The following is a 21103-nucleotide window of genomic DNA, read 5'->3' as shown; positions in this document are numbered from 1 at the left end:
TACATAAAACACTCCAGTGTGAGGAAAGGAGAGGTAGATAGGGAACCCCCAAGTCAGAGCCAAACACTAGTCACCTTAGGACAAGAGGAGAGGAGAGGAGAGGAGAGGAGAGGTGATCAGAGGCCTTGGTTGCAAAGCCCTGCAAGGTTCCAGAAAGCTCAACAGGCTGGCGGTCGCACTGCCTGGGGATTCTCGTTTGGAGGGTAATCTGTAGAGACTTTGTTCCTCCTTCCTCCTACTCTCACTGCACGCAAAGTGTGTCAGGGTCCTCTGACCGGCAGTGACACACAGGCCCACATTTATGACAAAGCCCTGTGTACTACTAAGGTAGGGAAGGCTTTGTCTCTCCCAGACGAGATGACAAGTTCATAGCTGCGGAAGGTTTGGGCTGGTGCACCCATGACCTAGTGTGTACGGGTATAAAAGGGCGGGTGGTGTATGATGCATTTATGTTCCTGTGGTTGTGCCTCTGTGCCTTCCTGTGACTTTTTACACTTAACGTATAGGTATATGTGAGTGTTGTATATGTGTGTGTATATGTATGAGTGCACAACTCAACACATATTATTGTCTTAGGTTACCCACTAGCCCCAACACCATGTGGTGCTGGAGCTAAAGTGTAACCTTAGCCAGGGTTCCCTTTGTGGTGGGCAGGCAGGTTGATTAGAGCAGGCTCTGCTTACATCCCCTGTACAGAAGGCTTTGTGTTCAGCCCAGTCTCCTCTTTCAGCCCTCCTCAAAAGCTGATGACCAATAGACCAGAGCAAAAGTGTGCCAACACGCTTTGTACTATAAGTCTTATGGGGTAAAAGGTATTTACTCCGATAAAATAATCAATTAACACATTTAAAAAAGTAAATTTGAAGTTTTTTTTCTGTGGTATGTAGAACAAGAGCAACCTCTAACTACTTAAAGATAAGATAAGATAAGATAATTTGTTTATTAGTCCCCAATGGGGAAATTACTGTAAGTTATTGTCCGTGAGATTTTTTTAATGTTAATTATCTAGAAAGTACCTACCCATCAAAAAGTGAGTTAAAACTATGGTGATTGAGCATATGAAGTGCTTGTATTTGCTGCTTGGTCAAGTAATACCATCTGAGTGTCTGGGGCAACTTTCCCGCCCTAAATTTCAATGGAGCGCAATGACGCTTTTTACTTCAGTCAGCAGGGGTTGGTCTTTCCCCGTCTGCCCAAGTGAAGTTTGTACTTGGAAACTGGGAACTTCCGACGAGGAAAGATTCAAAGAAATGGTTCGTTAATCGGGCGCCGACTGCTGGCTCACACTGTCAGATCAACATCTAGGAATAGGACTGCCACTTGTCATTCTGGACATGCTCACTAATGGCTACGTGCTAATACGGGGAACAGGGCTAATGCAGACGGGATGGGTTCACAATGGGCCTCCCCAATAGCCTTGGTGAGAAATCCCTTTAGCTGTGCTAGCACTATTGACCGTGTTAGCACGATTAGCCACGTAAGCTAGCCGCTGCCTCCCCGAAGGAGTAGTGGAGGCGATGGCCAACTGAGGCGTCGCCTCTCGTCGGCCCTTGTAGCCATTATCTTGGTCAATGACTGCCGACGGTGTGGGTCACACCGCACAAATTGGGTTATTTTGGTTAATACCTTATATATCCAGCACTATACCTTGATTAATCCATGAAATGATAACTACAATTTCATTAAACAATAACCCCTTTTTCAAGCACAAGAGGTCTTAAAACCTTTTTAGAATGAAACATTTTTTTTAAATTTTGGTTGATATAGATATTTGCAGTGATTCCCAACAGAGCTCACAAAAGCAAATTAAATTCCTTCCCCGTGGATTTTCCAGGAACTTTGTGGCTGGCTTGTTGCCTACATTTCTGAACACAGTGTCTGATGCATATGCACACATGTATTGTAAGGGTTGGCGTACACCTGTGGCTCTAAACCTTGCTGACTGTGTCTGTGCCAAACCTACAGATGATCCCTGTAAATGTGGTATCTGTGTACATATACAATTTAGTGAGAGTGAGCGAGAGAGAAATACATATGTGGGAGGGAAATTCTCTATGCCCGAATTATTTAGAGTTGAGGTTGAGGTGCATGGTACATACTGTATAAAGCAGAATCCTGAGGTATGGGTCTCAGCTTAATTTGACATCTGTAGAGCCGTGTAACAGTCTTATCCTGTAATGTAATGTTAGGGTAATATCAAAAAGCCTTCCTGTGCCGTCACAGCAGACTCACCAGCAAGCAGAGGCTTAACAATGGCAGCCTAAGCCAATGTTAACATATGCCGGCAGCTAAATTAAGCTCCTAATTAACAATCTCATGCCGAGATAACATTATGGGATAAACATTGAGTGCCAAGTAACCACCTCAACTAAATAAACACCAATGTATGAAGATCATTTTCAAACACCTCCCTAACTGCCTTTAGAGTACATTGATTTGGTATTCTAAAAAAGATACCAGGAGAGATTAATACTTGTATTTTAATCATAATAATAGTATTTAAATGGCATTTATAAAAGTGTTTTTATTTGGAAACTTGACTGGAGAAAATTCTCCGACATCCAACACTTAATACCAGACTAACACCATATTATGCACGACATGTCTTCCCATAAGGTGTAATCAAGGTATTTAACATTTAATATTGTGACCAAACCTAGTCTCTATCAATGGCCAAAACCAAACTTTCTAGGCTTTTTCATACATGTATTGCATGACAAAGCCCAGGACACATATCATTACTTAGATTTAAAATAATGTAGTCATTTCCTCCAGCTCACTTCTAAAATTCAGACACACACACAAATGAAGGAAAAAACTGAAGAGCTTGTCCTCTCAGTGACAGCATAATGTAGCACACATACCACAAATTTACTTTTTTTTTTAAATGCCAGCCTTAGTTAAAAAACATAAGGTAGGTAGGGGGTATAGGAGACATCTGGTAACCAGGTATTTGAGTAACCAGGTTTAGCCTCCTGCCACCCCCTTTAACTTGGCTCCTCCCAATGACCGTGTTTCTTGTGTGCATGTAAGCAAACAATGTGTCAGACAGTTTATGTATGTATTGGTTTTCAGTGGAGCAGGAGAGCTGCAGTGCATCATATGATTGGCCTCTAAGGCGAACACAAGCCGCTTGATGGCCTGCAATAACCCAGGGCAGATAACATCAGAGAAGCTACTGCCAGCAGGGGTGACATTTAAACAATCTGTCAGGGCTGACTGTGCATGTGCCTAAAAAAGACAGCCGGGGGGTTAAGAGAGAGAAAGAGACAGAGAGAGAGAGAGAACAAGGAAGAGAACAAGGGAGAGGTACAGACAGGGAAACAGAGCTTTTGTGTGCGTGAGAGGTAAAGCGAGAGAAACAGAGTGTCTAAGAGAGAAATACCATGCGGAGAGAGACAAGCGAGAGAAGAGTTGACATTTACACACTGTGGGTCTTAGTAGTGAGACTACTGTATATACACACCACTGATAAATGCACAAGTGTGTCAACCAATACCCCCAAACCAAGTTCATGACAAACTGTACAGATTATTATACAATATATTGTATACACTATGTTCCTGGAATATCCAAGCATCAATAAAGTAATACCAGTCATAGAAATAAGCATATAGGACAGATTGTTTTGAATGCACCTATGTACACCTTTCTTATCGCCACATGTCAACAATAGCCACCCCAACCTCCTGGCCTTGACCCACCTTCACACAGATTAGTTAAACAACTGTACCAGCAGAACCACTTCCCATCATCTGTGTTGCTTGTGCAGCAAGGGAATGGATGATGACAATAGGGTAAGGTGGTAAAAAGAAATGCAGTGTCCTCAAGTAAAGGGTCCATCTCCTCTGCTTGTGGAGAGTGCCATTGCAGTCTTGTTACTCATTATGGTGTTTGTAAAAAGGCCAACACAAAACAAGGGGAAAAAAACTAACAGGAAACAATCAAGGAAAAAACAGGAAAACAGCATTTCCCCCTCCAAAATCACAAATGAAATATGTCCAGAAAAGAAACTACTCTTAAAGCAGGGAAACCCTTCCTTCCCATCTATTTTACAACTCTACAAGTGGATACATGTTTAAAAAGGCCTGATTCATGTTTCTCTCTTGAGCACAATGTGCATAAAATGATCAGCAGTTCATATCGTTAAAAAATCTATACACAATAGGTGTGCCCTTTTCAGATGTCAAAATCCACATGGTCCACATTCCAATTGGGATCCACTTAGTAAGGTCCACTCAAACACATGGGCCCCCACTAAAATGTGTGCCATTGCCCCCTTCTAAAATCTAACTGGTAAATCCCAAGTTTAAATGACAACTGAAGTCACTTATTTTAATTATCTCATGTGTCCCATCTAAAACCTCCTTTTCAATAAAGGACACCACAACAATCACTGTTCCTTGATAACTCAATTTAGAATGTGTGACTATGTGTCTCACCTGATCATTGGACACATAACGGGAGTGGGACAAGAAAGACTGCATGGAGTGGAGGTGCCAGTTCAAAGCCTGACTGCAATAAGGCATTGAAGGTAGCCTGAAATAAAATGGGATTCAAACCACCCTAATCCCTGCATAGCAAGCCACACCTTATAGTAAACGGGGACCAGAGAACAAAAAAAAAATTAAAAACGCATATGCAGGAGTTCGACAGCTTTCTTTCTGCCGTAACGCAGCCTCTGACATGTTGATACAGCGCAGCCAGCGGTAGCTTCAGTTACACTAAATTTAAACTAGACAGATGCCACGCATAGTTACTCATGCCTCACCCCGGGAAACAAACGTCTCATTCATCACACTAGGTGCTGGGACCCCTTCGGTTCAGTAGGGTTAGGGGGCATCCACATGGTAATCCAGCCCCACATGGGGACCTCATGCATGACTGTCTGATCTTTGACCTCTCTGTCTTTCACATTTTCATAAAAGTATTTGAACCTGCAGGTCCTTAGACTTTTTTAAAGCCTTCTCAAACATTTACAAAGTCTATAGACATTGGCTTGTTTAACTATCAAACACTCCACTGTCTATCTCTGTTTGTATGTTTTAGTCTCTTCTTTGATGTTATTTTTGATTAGTTTTTTTTAATATAATTTGTGGTGAGTTTTGTTATAATTAATATACCTATGCATATTACTAAGTATCAATGTCCTGCATGTCTACCATCAACAAGCTACACAATTAAAATGACAAAAAAGACTCAAGCTAACTGCATATTAGCAAAGTGGGAATCAGGTGCTGTGAATACAATGTGAAACAATATAAGCAAACTTTTAAGTTGGACGTATTCTAAGTTTAGACTGGAGACCTACTCTAACCAAATAGCCATATGTTGATGTCAATGAAAAAATCTATGTATTCTGTTGTTGTGTTAAGGAAGGTTTATACAATTTCTAAAACACTTCAGGACAGCTTACTCCTACGCCCGCTGCTTGTTTGAGTGGTGGCTCCCACCCCTCAACATAAAAGGTCTAAACAAACACATGCACGCACATACACACAAACACACCTGGTTAGAGTCTGGGAGTGCCCACACACTCACCTGGTGATGTGGCACACAGCATTCTTCCACTCCTCTCCTCGTAAAGATCACAAAGTGCTTGAACAGTAAAACGTTGAAGGCTGTAGACGTCCTGGGACGAGAGGGGTTCTCCTGCACTAAGTACAAACGAGTCACTAGAACCTGCTGCCTGCCCTCTGCCACTCTCTTTGGGAGCTCAAAATAGTCCACCATGAGAGCGATGTAATTTCAGTCTTTCCCACGACGAGGACTGAGAGGATCGAGCTCTTGGTTCAGAGAAGCAGAACAATGACAACTACATAGACAAGGGGCAACATTTCTTTCTCCACTAGCTGCTCTCAGTTTGATCATTTCATTTGGCTAAAAATGTGCCTTGACATACCTTCATTTCTGAGCATGACAAAGACAACCCTGCAGGTACAAGAAATGTCACAGCATGTTAATAAGACAAAATCAAACCTGACTAGTCACTAAGAGGTTGTGGTGACTGCTGGCATCTGGAGATTTCATTAGCCTATATCAGTCTCTCTGATATCACTGGTGGTCTGTCTCACATCCTGTGAAAGCAGTGAGAAAGGAAAGACGCCTCGTCGTCTTGGTGGCGAGTCTACATAAATGCTCTGTGCTGGTATAGTGGCGACCAACAAGGCACAAATTCTTTCAATTTGTGAGATAAGTAAAAGCTGGGACAAAAAAGTCAATATATGTACCAAAAGAAAAGAGAAAGGTCTAGACAAGGAGAGTGGGTCAACAAAAACATCTCATCTTCCCCTTAGCATCAGCTAGAGAGCAGTGTGCCTTCCTCTCCTTTCATTCCACCCTGCTATCTGAACCCCACATGGCATGTCTAGGCAGAAAGCCAGACACCTCCGCAATGGATGTACTACTCTGCCACCCATAAAGGGCATTTCTGCCCCCATGCTTCATACCACCTCTAACACCCAATGAGACCAATGCTCGTGCATCACCCTAACTCACCAAAACCTTATTTTTTACACTCACACAACTACTTTACAATAGACACTCTATCACAAATGGAGTAAGTGGTACTATAAGGGATGAGCCCAAATCAACATTGTAACATTTTGTAAGATAGATTGTGCTATTTTCGTATATGAAACTACAATCAAAAACAGTGGAGGGAAAATATGTACTTTAATAAGTATGTACAACTAAGCTTACCCCGTTTGATACTATAGATGAAAGCAAGTGTGAGGCCACCGTCTGTAACAAGCAACACACACAGGTGTCTATCAGTGCCGTTCGTTTCACAATGATAATTTGCTGTAAGCTACGAAGTGAAAAGGTCTGGGACTGACAGCCGTTATGCATAAAGGTACTCAAAACACAACTTACAAACCTCTTAACCCGTGGTTTCCCCTGCCTATGTAAATCTACGGGAGGCCGCCTAAGTGGGTTTTTCGGCCTAAAGTGACGAATTAAAAAAGAAAAAAGCGCTGAGCTCAACCACCACGGGCAAAGGTTACTGCAGAAAACAAGTAAAATAAGAGAACAAGCAATGGTGACATGATATTAATGGAAACAGCCATAGAGTTCACACAATTACAAATGACATGTTGCCGTTATGTTTTTCAAAGTTTTTGTGCTTTGAGGGGCACAAATGAAATCCCATGAACCTCCATTGTATTTAGAGGGTGGCAGAACTTTCACAGGTGGATATCTCAAAACAAAAGGATTTGCATAAATTCATACTTGGGGGTTTAAGTTAATTGTAGGTAATAGCTGTTTTGCATTAATAGCTATTTGGTTATGGGGGTAATAGTTGTTATGGAGGGTATACACCACATGAGAATCAAGCTGATTTCCGCGTCTAGAAAATTGTCAGCATTAGCCCAGATTTTTTGATGGTTCTAAAGATTATCTTGCCAGATTTTCCTGTGGTGTGCAGTTTGTTAAAAAGAGTGTTTTTTTACATCCCTCGATCTGCTTGGAAATCCATCTTGGCCGCACTGACTTCAAATCCAAATATTAACCATGTTCAATATTCACGATCTGATATACTGTTGTATGAGGGGAAGGCTAAGGACACAGTCTAGTCTTGTTAGTCTTGCTGGACTTCTGTAGGAAAGTGATGCTCATACGAAGCTCATACCGCTGATCAACTGATCCCGAAGGGAGACTGAGGGTGCAGGAAACGGGTAGCGCTAACAGCGCTAACAGCTACACAGCAAACAGAGCTTTTTTAAGCTCCACACACAGTTAGCTCACACTCACCAGGACGACCTGGTTTCTGCGGGAGAGTGGCGCTCATCATTCATTAACTGTCGTTATAAGTGGGTAACCTCTATACAGGCACCGATCTCCCGCAGAAGCCCAGCCAAGGCAGAGCGGTTCTTCCGTCGTCGCCATGTTTGTATACTCTAACGTCATGTTTGACTGCGCAAGATTTACTGTTTTGAGATGTGAATGGAATCTGTTTGTGTGTGATGTGCTGTCCAAATTGTTGCTCTCCACAGACTATAGGAACAAAACTGTTAAATCTATCATTACATGTCATTATATGTGGGGTCTCTAACATTTTAAACTGTTACTAAGATTGGAAAAATATTTTAATGCAGGCCAGGCATTATGCAGTAGCCATACTAGTGTTTTACCCTTTTAGAAGCCTTTATATTGAAATATAAAAAAATAAACAAATATATATAAATATAATAATATATAATACAGTGAGATACATTTTTTTAACACAAACATTACATGAACAAATACTTTGTGAATGCTTACATTTTTTGAATTGTGAGAAGATACAGTGGTGCTCAAAAGTTTACATACACATGCTTAAGTTGACTAAAAAGAGGAATAAAAAAATCATGTTTTGGAAATTATTTTATACCTAAATTAAAAAATGAGGTAAAATCCAACCTTTAAGGACACCAATTTTCTTTGTGAATGAATAACGTATTGTAAATAATAAATGTTCTTATTTAAAATACAGGGGTCATAAGTATACATACCCTATGTTAAATTCCCATAGAGGCAGGCAGATTTTTATTATTAAAGGCCAGTTATTTCCTGGATTCAGGATATTATGCATCCTGATAAAGTTCCCTTGGCCTTTAGAATTAAATAGCCCCACATCATCACATACTCTCACCATGCTTAGAGATAGGCATGGTTTTATTTCAGTTAGACTAATACCTGGTTTGATTTGCATTGAGAGATGATTTTATAGAAAGTATCCCATGCCTATCTCTAAGCATGGTGAAGAGTATGTGAGGATGTGGGGCTATTTTAATTCTAAAGGCCAAGGGAACTTTATCAGGAGCATAATATCCTGAATCCAGGAAATAACTGGCCTTTAATAATAAAAATCTGCCTGCCTCTATGGGAATTTAACATAGGGGTATGTATACTTATGACCCCTGTATTTTAAATAAGAACATTTATTTATTTACAATACGTTATTCATTCACAAAGAAAATTGGTGTCCTTAAAGGTTGGATTTTACCTCATTTTTTAATTTAGGTATTAAAATAATTTCCAAAACTGATTTTTTTATTCCTCTTTTTAGTCAACTTAAGCATGTGTATGTAAACTTTTGAGCACCACTGTATGTACTGAGCTGGACATTATAGTAAAATACTGGCAAGATTACTTATGCTTTTTCGTCTTACTTATTGGCCAACATATATATGCAGTAATCAATAAGTTACATTTTAATATAGTGAACTCTCAGAGGGACTTTTTTTCAGCTGGCACTGTACATAATGTGAGGAAAACCCTCACGGTAAGCTTGCTCAATACCTCTGAATAGTCAGCAATAGCAAATAGCTAGTAACAGTGAAATATTTTACCTGAACAAAGCAACTCTTTGATAAAAAAAACACTTTTTAATCCCGTTCACATATGCAAGTGGAAACGTTGAAAGACAGCAAGACAATTGACAGCTGGGCTGAGAGTAAAAGTGTGTAGGAAGCCAACATTAGAGGAGTCGGTTCCATTAAAGAATGGGATGAACAGGAAATATGTAAAACAAACAAGTAGAAGAGATTTGTTATGAACATGAGGAACCGGCTTCCATAACAGCAGCACCCTTTTAGAAAGTTAAGTACATTACTGTGACATATTGTAATCGCTAAGAGTTATAGAAATGTGGCACTGATGTTTCATTTTTATTTGAGACCTTCAATCTTCTTTTTTCACGACATCACAACCCAGTTCAAGCAACATTCAACAATAAGAAGCTCAGTGGAGTTAAAACACGTCAAATATTCACAGTAGAAGTCCTCCAAGTTGTTACTAAAACAAGCCCTGACTTGATCCCTGCCTTCATAGAAGGAGAACAACTCAGGAGTGTGCAACTCCCTGTTACTTCGGCTGTGTGATCCTGTATTACACTTCAGTTATTAATTTGGACAAGCGCCCCCCTTTTTGGCCAACTCATACAGTCCAGAGCAGACCAGATTAAAACCACTTGCACAGTGGTGCTTTTATTCCTACGCTTATTCCAACTGCAGTTTTTCCCCTCGTCCCATCTCCAAATCAAACGTCTTTTTTAATTGAAGGAAAAATTGCTTTAAGATTGCACAAGCCAAACCTTCATGGAGTCATTACTTTCCCAGAGTTTTGTGAAAAGGACAGCCGAAGAATTCACATGTTCCAATGGTTTAGGCCCAAAGACAGAAACCAATAAAGAAGTTAAATTTAGTATAAATGCTAAGACCCACGCATATGCCAATAATCAATGTATTTGTGGGTTTAAATCCAGCTGATGTCCTTTGTTATATCTTATATCACTCAGCCTTTGTACAATGTATATAAAAGACTTTTTCACACCTATATTATCACATGTTAACTAAATAAACAACCCAAACCTGAAAGGTAGCAGCTTCTGTCATTCCCAGGGGGTAACTTAGGATGTTGTATACATTTTTGCCGATGTCAGATAAGGGATTCAAGGCCACCTCTGACAATTTCAAAATCTTTGATTTGATTGCAACACCGCCTGAGTCTTGTTTCAACCAAGGAAGTTTTGTCTGCAATTGTGATGGTTGATGCAGACATCTAGCCTAGAAATCTAGACGCACCCTAGCGGCAGAAAATATAATTTGCAGCTATGGTCAGTCTAGCAACTCTTTGTTGGCTTGCAAACTGGAAACACCAAACTCTGGTCAGGCAAATCACATCGTGTATAGAGTCGAATGGCAGACTGACGTAATGACGGCAGAGTTGTGACGGTTCCACGTGAATTCCCTGCTACTTGAAAATAAAGAAGATGGCTGCTGCTAGAGAACAGCGGTCTTTTGAATCGGCTTTAGCCGCGACTCTGTAAGACTTAAGCACTGAGGTCATTCTTAAAAAGGGAAGATGTGTTCAGAGTTATGGCAAAAGTTTAATCCATCAACCAGCGTTGCTATGGTTGGTTGTGGCGCTATCCTATTGCGTGCACAGTGAATATGAAAGACAACCGTTTATCCCGCCCCTCGGATTGAGCCCTGCCAATGGTGAGTTCCCAGACCCAACATCTTGATATGGGTGTGGCTTGTTGGGCTAGCAGACATCTGCAATGGGTTGAAAAATTTACTTTTTTATCATTTGTGGGGAGTGAAGCAAATCTACCAGCCACTTAAATATTTTGCCAGCATTTGGCATGTGAATGGTGCTAATTATGAACCCTGTCTGCAATCCATACTTCATGAGTACCTGTCCTGATTTATTAGTTAACGCTGCATCTTTTTCAAGTGTCTGCAATCATTAAAGAAACCGGCACAAATAGAGCTCAACAGTGACCGCCCATAGCTCCGGTTCCTGTTGGTATCTTACAGACTTGTGGCTTCTACAGTAGCATTTACCATTGTTTCACAATCTCATAGGTCGTGGTAGGTTTACCTTGGATGGTTACGACATCATGGCGAACAAGCAAAATCCTCAATTTAGATTATGAATTTACTTATGGAACTACAATGTTGAGTTCTATTGTCATTTATTATGTAGTCATTCTGTTGCATCAAGTGACACAAATAAATATGAAAAGTTTGAAATCTGCTCCTTTCATAATACGTTATCAACTTTAAATATTTACATTTTTCTAGACATTACACTTAAACAGGAATTGCCTAGTGTGGCCAACGTGAAAACACACACTTATACTTGTAAAAAACAAGTTGATTTATCCACACATTTCATACGATCAATATATCTGTAGTAATTTGGATTTCAGCCCTAACACCCATAACGTACTTTTAAGAAATTCTGGAAGACACCAGGTAGCCTAACTAACCGATATGCATCCCTACAAGCAACAACTTATTAACGGGATGTAACCATTTGTATGTCCACAAATACTGGTAATGTTCTATACTGCCAGAAACTAATGCAGTTTGGCAGTCTCCAAACAGAAATCATTAGATTTTTTCTTTTTTCATTGTTAAATGGAAACACTGAATTGATTAATTTATGAATAAAATAAAAAAACACATAAAAAAGGAATAATGTTCTTGACACTGTTTGACAACATAACATTCATTACCGGCTTGGTCTCTCACTTTACTGCATCTATAAAAAACTTTCAGTGAGTTAAATACTTCAGTCCATCCCAACTTGTTCTTGTGTATCACTTTCCATGTAATTCAGTCTGAAATATCTGGAATCTTTGGAAGCCTTGACTTCAATTTTAAATTGTTTAAATGTGATGACACATCTGTCACATGTTCTGTGATGTTTGCATACCCAAGGTTATACAGCTTAGTTTTTAAATGTTTTCCAAAACCTATTCCACAATCTCAACCCTAGCAAATAAAGACATGCATTCACTTTATGCAGTTCTTCGCAATCAAGCTTCTGCTGATAGCTTACTTTGTGTCTATCAATAAACTAATACAATTATGATCATCTGTCATAAATACTTGTAAACCCAGGTACTGCTTAATGTATGTTATTCTCTCTTCTCTACTGGGACATTAGTTTCCAAGATAGCCTTATAGAAGAAAAATACTTTATTATCATTTGAGTTGTATCCTTTTTCTAAGGAGTTCTCATCTTAGTAGGATGGAGAAAGAGAGAAAGCAGTGTCATGCCGCAAATGTCCTCATCTAGATTCAGACCCAAGGTATCTCATTTAGCATGGTATACGCCTGAGATTACTGATCCACCAGGAAAATTACTGTTTTTAAGTTCTCGGTATTGTCATATTGTTTGACGCACTTTCAATCTCCACAATCTATAGGACTTATCTATAGTTTGAACTTCAAAAACACATTACTAAACACAGCCTATGAGGGTGAGAGAATATGGTTCAGGTTCAGTATATATATATATTTTTAAGTTTTTAAAGTGAAGCTTCAACAACAATAATCAATATCAACAATAACTAATAATGTATGTTTTGCAAAATTAAATGAATACATTGTATTACTAAGTAGTACACTTGACAATAACACATATCTACAGAAAAGACTGGGTTTAAGTGAAATAGCACCGTTGACACGGCTATTAAAACATTACAACAGCATCTTTCCTAAATTTCACTTATTTTGTGAACAAGTGAATAAAGGTTTTGACAACATTAGCATGTGCTACTTCACAAAAGTGTGCCTCAGCAACATTCAAACTGGTCCCTCCTTCAGCCATACTTAGCTACACCATACCAACCTAACCAACTGTTGCAGTCTCTTTTAAAATCGTTTAAAAATTGGACAAGCTATCTGTCGCCAAAAAATGAAATGGAGCAGGCATTACAAATTTCAACTGGATTTACAGTGAAATTAGTATCACGTTATAGCAATAACTGAACTCGTGCTAATGTCAAGCTAATGACGCGTGATATTTTAATATCTCCATTTCTCAAAATAAACCAAAAACTCTTATTGGAGTCGGTTCCTCTTTACAGAGCACACAGTATCGAGATTGCGATCGAAAGCAACGGGATAAATTATACCAGCAGTAACTTAACGTTGGTTAGGTTAGGTGAGTAACTTAGCTATGTTAACGTTACAGCATATTGTGCCGTAAGTTTACTAACAATATGACGTTAGCTACCGTTTGAACCCATGGGGAAACCCACTGACCTGCGGGGCCTAACGGCTGCTGCTGCCCGTCCTCTCCGAAAATCAGTCTGAAGTCCAGCTCCTCATTCCCGGGGCAGTTTGCAGTCGTCATCGGGTTTGACAGCTCGGTTTTTAGTCGACGGTCGACTGCTGGAGCAATTTATGCTCTCCTAAAATGTCACATTTACCGACTGCACCGACGCCGAACTTTACCTTTTGTTCTTTTAACTCATGGCCATACACCAACTCGTGTTTTCCATTCGTTTGAAAAATCCAAAATACAAGAAGTTGGTGTCTCTTCCTCTGGCAGTTAGCTAACTTGCGAAATTAAGGCTTCAACTTCAGAGAAAGTCGTCTGCCCCCTCTGTCTCTCCTTCTCTCGCGGTTTCTCGCTGTCTGTCGACCTAACGTTAGTCAATAACAAAGGCGCGCTTTCTCTGTCAGTGTTTAATGTTAGCGATAAAGCCGATGAATTGTCCGTGTGATTGTCCAGTACCCCCTTTCTCTCTCTCTCTCCTCCTGTCTGTTTCCCTATCGCTCTCTCCGGAGATCCTATCCCAACTTTTACTAACCCCGCGTGACAAGGCTGTTCCAGTGGTGACGTCAGCAGACACCACACACACACACACACACACACACACACACACACACACACACACACACACACACACACACACACACACACACGCACACACAGAAGCTATGGAGTTAATGAGCAAGTTATGGGTAAGAGCATTTTTTTTTTTAAGGTGCAGGGTGAAATTTAGGTTCTTGAAAAACAAAATAACAAATATATAGGAAACGTTTTACCTAAATCACAAATATTTAATATGTGATGTTTATGTTTTATCACTGTGTTAATATGCTGTTTTAGCATCACAATTTGTAGGCCTACATACATTTGAATTTAGCAAACCCTTTGACCTTGCATCAACTAGGTTTTACAACCACTTTGCTCCCTCTCCCCCCTCCCTCCCCCCCAATCTGATTGCACTTGGCCCTCAAACCTATCTCTTTGCATGGTTCCAATCCAAGTCAGGATTGGTAAGTATAATGACACAGTGCACTTTCTACCTTTAGATCCATCCAGCCTGTCAGCACGGGAGTCCCATCATTTCTACTCAGCCAATTAAGGCTTGTAAATGGGACTGTACTGGTAGGTACGAATATACATCTTCATTATGGCTTTTTGGATTATTTATGTTTTATTTTTTTTTGCACTTGATGGGGTATTTTATACCGGGACACTTACATTTTGGCCAAATGTGCAATAACTTGAGAAGATGAACATATTGGGACCCAACCATTTAAAAATGTCTTCAGTAAATATTGCTGTAGTCAAAGAAATTTACCTGCATTGTACACCAGGATAGTCCTTACACTTGCATTTAAAATAGGCACTTTGTTAATTGTAACTCTAACATGGCAAGATAATGATTCGTTTTTCTTCTTGTGCATATTCAGTACTCATACTGCATATTACTACTCTGAGCGATGCCTTTTGTGTCAATGGTTTATTTATGTCACAATGTAATTCTTAGTATTTCTTACCAGAGATAGGGTGACAAGAGTACGTCTGTGGCTAGAATAAAGCAATAGTAAATCCTTCTAAATACAGGCTGTTTCACTCCGTTCAACCTCTGCATCTCTAGCCAACCCTGGATTGGATAGGTTGATGTCCTCAGGTTAATCTTTATTGGATAAGCAAAACAGAGGTTAATGCACTCTAAAGCTTTAATGTGTCGCTGCTTTGATGATTTTATTTTGCCTGACAACTTGTGTATTAGTATTCAATTATTCCTGCTTTCATATACTTGCATTATTGGCAACATGTATTGTAGGGGGTATTCTAATTCTTGTTGTGATGTGATTCCTACTATGCACACACACACACTTGCATACTCGCACATGCACACACACACACATACACAAACATGCGCACACACACACACACACACACACACACACAAATACACTTTCACGGCTGATTAAGAATATCTGCCTCTGTGAAGCAAGTTTTTAATGTTCCACCCAAGGTTAACACTGATAAACACGATAATAAAAAGTTTTATTATGTGAATTACTGCTGTATTATTTCTACCTATCATATTTTGGCCTTTTACGATCAATTTGCAATAAAAGAAACAATGCATACATGTATATGTAAACAATAATGTATACATATTCTGTGTGATCATTATTATATTGCTGAAAGTAACTTTGTAAAAGCACATTTTAGTGTCAGTCAACCCTCAACACAAATCGCATGTGCAGCCGACAGCTTCTTATTTTCTGACACAGCCACACACTCCATACCTATGCTCGATGTATGTGGGCGTTCAGACAGTCGCTCGTCTTACAAATGCATTTGAAAGCATCAATAACACATTTCCTGTGGTCTTTATTTCCAAGCAAAAGCACAAGGTTTAACCATTGCTGACCTCTAGGCCATCTTCTAAAGTGATTCTTTTCCAACACACATTTGTTCTTCTTAAAAGGTGGATGTTATTACAATCAAAGTCCTCCTGAGTTCCGAATATACACCAAAGTTGTTAAATTTTTAGTTACCTCTTTAAACATCATACAATTTAACAGTATTCCAGTATGCCAGTATGCCACTTTAGACTGCTCCCAGACATCTGGTGGTCTAATTGACAAGTACAACAATGTTCTTCTCAACAAGTGTATAGTTACTTGATTTGAATAAGTAATAGATAAGTAATATTGCTTGTGTCAACACCTGAAAGAAGAAGCTGTTTTAAGGACTACTTTGAGCAACACTTACTGTCAGTTAGTCACACATGGTTATTGCGTAAATCAGCAATGTCATGCCAGTACCAACTAACTCCAGTCTGTATTCAGTTCTACTCTCAATAGAAGTGACTATATTAATCATAACCAAGGCTTCTATAGGACTGACTTATGATGGATCAGTGAAGCAAAACAAATGAACTGTAATGTCATCCTGAGCTGTGACTATTTCCCTGTTTTACCAAAACAAACTTAATACCTTATCAAAAAACGGAAAAGTAACAAATACAAGTAAAATAACTGACTCAAGAATGTTCCTTAAACAATGTACAAGTGCATTAAAGATTTAGTTTTTCCAATTGTACACATCTGCTCATAAAAAAAGAGGACATAAGGTTCTGGCTGTAATGAATCCAAATGATTCTTAATTTATCATTTAATAAAGCATCATTTAATTGAGTATAATTATTGTAATTATTATTATTTTCATTATTATTAAATTGAATTATAAAGAGATTATCATATTGACTAAATTGTCTCCTGTTCAGCTGTCGTGTCCCCAAACCCACCAGAGTCTCATTCAGGTTACCGGCGTCTCTTATCTCCACAGACCATTGAAGGGAGAAGATAATAATTAAAAATATAAAAATAAAAAATAAAGCTGATTCTGATTCTGATTGAAAAAAAAAAGTGTGTGGGAGGCTGAAGATGTGGTTTATGATATTATGTTCTTGTAAAGAAAGTTATGAAGGGAAAAAAAAACAGCATCTGCCCCCACACTGGTCCCGCTTGAAAGGTGTCACTCTTTCAAGGATTGGGGTTTGCACACACTGCAGAAAATGCAACGCAGCACCTTGGCAACATGCGGAATGTTCACTAAATGTCAACCAATTGCACACAATCCTGTCTCAGAATGTCAGCTGATAAGGAATTTAAGGTGCACTTATGCAATTACATTGTTCTGTAGATACAATCATATTGAAGTAGATTCTCCAACATTTGAAAAGTAAAAAAGAAATCTGTTATTCATGTGTTATTTTATGTCTTAATTTATCTGTGATTGACCTAAAGACGTCAGTATGTTAATAATGCGACAGGGTGGAAGAGTGAAAAATAATTGTTTGCAGAATAATTAATCCTAGACAAACAATATGCTTTATTTCCCAAGAAACCATGTGAATGAAATGTTGTAGACTTGGAAGACAGTACAAAAACTTGCCATCACAACTCTAAACAGGATTTCAGGCGACTTAAAATTGTGCTCGTGGATTTTTGCTGCCCTCTTTTGTTCAGTCTGTGAAACTGAATATTGACTCTGTGTGATGAGTGAGTTGGACAGTTGCCTCCCATCAGGCGATTACAGGCCCCGGGTCTGGACATAAAGACACATAAGACTCATTTAAATGTTGTGTATATATTTGTAAGTAAATTATCATGCCCAACTCAGTTCTTTCTTCCTTCCTTAGGAGGCAGTAATCTAAATTCATAGGGATTTCCAATTTCAGCATTGGTTTGCCTGACACGTGACAGATTCTATTACTGAAAGTGTGTGTGATGTCCTGAAGCTACAATAAATCAATCAGCGAGCTGATTCATTCAGCACATGGGAAGGTTAGCTGATGTACAATACATGTGACAGCAGCTGTGATGCAGACAGCTGTTTTCTAAGCCGGGTGTTCATGCAATTGTCCTCTGCACAAAAGAAAATGATGGGCAGAAAAACACATGTGAATCAAAATGGATGAATGAAAACATTCCTAGCAGGCAACTGGAGAGAGACAGAGCCAAACAGCAGAAGCTTACATATTTTTGTTCTCAAGTAAGGTGTCAGGTTTAGGACACTTTAACTTACTAAATAAACACGGTCAAGCAAGAAAACGAGACGCAGACGGCAAATGTGTAGTTAAATTGACAGTTGCGGGAAGAACACACACAAGAGCCACCTATCCTCCAGCGCAGCTCTGGTGGAACTTCAGCGATTTCTCTGCAGCTCTGTTCCTTAATTCACAGTTGTTGATACATCTGTTATCTGGTTTATGCCTACGCTAAGAGAACGATTTGTACTTTAAATGACCTTGAATCTAAGACATTTGCTGCTTGTGATATACAACAGTGAGACATTTACGACCTCTTGTAAGAAACAGCAGCAACACAGAAAAAGAGGGAGAGCTATAGAGAAACACAGTTTTGTTAAATGTGCACATAATAAGCATTAAAGATATATATAATAAGCATGTAAGAATATATGACAAGCAAGATATGAATATATATAATGAGCATGAAAGTTATAATATTTTAAGACACTACAACAGAGAAATAGGAAATAAAAGACTTATAAAATAAATTTCTCTGTCATAAGGTTTATTAATGAGATATGTTTTATACTTGGCGAAGGTTGTCAGGCACCTCAGGGATGCAATCCTAGTGTTTGGTCAATGTATTTTCTTCCTAAGAATGGGATCAGCACATTTAAATAGCTAATGTCAGCAATTAAAAAAAGAAAGAAATAGAAATATCATAAATAGCCCCAAAGAGGTTTAGTGATTTTTGCATGCCTGGTTGATTAGTCTCTGTTTTATTAGTTTACACTCAGTGTAAAGCAGCAACACAAGATTATCCTCCTAAGAACCCTGTGGCAGGCACATATGCCTTTAAGTATAAGTGTAGACATCACTATGTTGACAAGCTTGAAAAGATGAATAAGTTGTTTAACAATAATCACATAAAAGGTGATCGGCTTTCTTTGGCTACATCCCAGATGAATACAAACGTATTACAGTACCTATGGCTTGCTATTTTTGGAAGAGGATTGACCAGACCTCGGAGTCATGTGGACAGTTATCGACAGTCTCTGTTGTGTCACTGACAGTGCTCTTTCTCACCATTCTATAATCTATCACAATCTCCGGCATTCCAGCAGGCAGTGCTAATTCAAATTCATTCAAATCAGTAATCAGCAGAGTGAGAGCCAGCTAACAATTTTTGGTTCCCAGAACGTTCTGGAACGTTCTTTTTTGGTTGTGGGAACGTTTCCCTGAAGGTTGTTTTTGGTGTAGTTTGGTTGTCTGCGGGTTAATTGGAAGGTTTTCTTACGTTCCGGGAAACGTTCGTTTTTGGTTATCGCGAACGTTCTCGGACGTTCTCTAAAAGTTACAACCTTTAGAGAACGTTAGGCGAACGTTCCGAAAACGTTGCAACCTTTAGCGAACGTTAGGGGAACGTTCCCTTAACGTTGCAACCTTTAGCGAACGTTAGGGGAACGTTCCCTTAGCGTTGCAACCCTCAGCGAACGTTACGGAACGGTCTCTTAACGTTAGGGGAACGTTCGCTGTAACCAAAAACGAACGTTCCCAGAACGTTAAGAAAACCTTCCAATAAACCGCAGACAACCAAACTACAACCAAAACAAACCTTCAGGGAACGTTCCCCAAAACGTTAAGAAAGCTTATTCCCCTAACCTTTAAACAACACCCATACTCTATGTGTGTATGTATGTACTGTAAATACACACGTACTACATACAAATTTATATTATAGGAAGGAATGAACAGGCAAACTTGATGGCATTTCAAAACTTTAATATTCAAACAACTGAAAAAGAAACAACAAATAAGGATGTAGTGTAAATGTAGTGCAAGATGCATAAAGATGGGTTTGAAAAGTGTGTGCAAAATAAGTCACTAAAACAATATTTTATAAAAAATTTAAAAAAGGGGGCTCCATGGCTCAGTCCTTCTCAGCTGGCCTATAAAGAAATAAACAAAAGTTAGACATGTAATACTAAGAATGACACATTAACCACATTTTTTTGATGAACTTTCTTATGAACATAATGCAGAAGAACTTAAATTTACCGTCTGTGTGGGGCAAACTTCAGAACTTGCCCAATCAAATCCTCCGCTTCTGCAGCAGTCAGCGCAGGGAAGTTTTTCTGGCAGGCCGCTAGAGTAGAAGTCAAAATGAAGCAAAGTTATAGGTCAAATTAAAACCTCTTGTCGCCAAGCTAAGCATAATACTAATGTGAAGAATAAAATAAACCTGCCTGTTATAACCATGCATACAGCCAGGTCCTGGAAGGCTTTCTTTGTCTTTCTTCCCGCAGGCTGTACTGTATCAGCAGCATGCGGCGGACGGCATCACCTCCAGTACAACCCCCGAGGTTGACCGGAAAAATTGCTGTAAAACATATAGTAACAGATATGCATACAGTGTAGAGCTTGTACAATCTCATTTTGTAAGAGAAGTCATTCAGTTAAGATATTAGATTTTATGCAATTATATAGTGTTTGTCTTAGGGCAGAACTATGGCCACTTAATTTCCATATTGTTCCTCCTCTCCATACACACATACATACATCCTCATACATACAAACACGTGAGCAACCTGAGTCTTACCTCTCATTTTGATCTCCATGTCTGAGCCACCTCCCTCTGTGTGAGTTCTTCTGTTTAAACAACAAAATGTTGTGTTACTCTAGTGATCCTTGCCATTAATTGTACTTCTTTGCAATACAAAAATCAAAGCAACTGTACCTTCAACTGTGTCCCAAGATAAAGTGGCAGTCCGTGGTAGGGTCACTAAAGACTCATCCTGCTCTGGCAACCAGCTGGTTTCCTGCATGGTTGATACATAAAAATAAATTATATGATTTTTTTATAAGATGAAGTTGATAGGTTGCCTGCACATGCCATTACAAAATATGAACCTATTCTTTTATATCAGACAAATAATATTAAAAACTTACATGCAGGTGGGGGAGGAAGTGTTATCTCTGAGCTGAAAAAAGACAGGAAGAGACAAACATTAGAACAATCCCATGATATGC

At 39.2% G+C, this 21103-nt stretch overlaps 1 protein-coding gene and 1 long non-coding RNA gene across 4 annotated transcripts in view; one reads left to right on the top strand and one right to left on the bottom strand.

Annotated features, from left to right (window-relative positions):
• The window catches only part of LOC116702364 (nuclear factor of activated T-cells, cytoplasmic 3), a 63062-nt gene extending 48947 nt beyond the window's left edge, over positions 1-14115 (bottom strand). Inside the window, exon 1 of one of the 3 annotated variants that reach the window (XM_032536541.1) lies at positions 13548-14115. In XM_032536541.1, the coding sequence (XP_032392432.1) occupies positions 13548-13638 (91 nt within the window). In that variant the 5' untranslated portion in view covers positions 13639-14115. Of the gene's footprint in view, positions 1-5508; positions 5705-13547 lie in introns of those variants that run through there. The other 2 variants (XM_032536542.1, XM_032536543.1) reach the window with 2 other exon arrangements.
• Positions 1-21103, top strand: part of LOC116702410 (uncharacterized) — a 295446-nt gene that overhangs the window by 240798 nt on the left and 33545 nt on the right. The window lies entirely within an intron of this gene.

Source organism: Etheostoma spectabile, chromosome 15 (assembly GCF_008692095.1).
Source record: "Etheostoma spectabile isolate EspeVRDwgs_2016 chromosome 15, UIUC_Espe_1.0, whole genome shotgun sequence".
NCBI classification, from domain to species: domain Eukaryota; kingdom Metazoa; phylum Chordata; class Actinopteri; order Perciformes; family Percidae; genus Etheostoma; species Etheostoma spectabile.
Note: the sequence above shows the minus strand (reverse complement) of the source record. Positions and strands in the feature narration are given on the sequence as shown.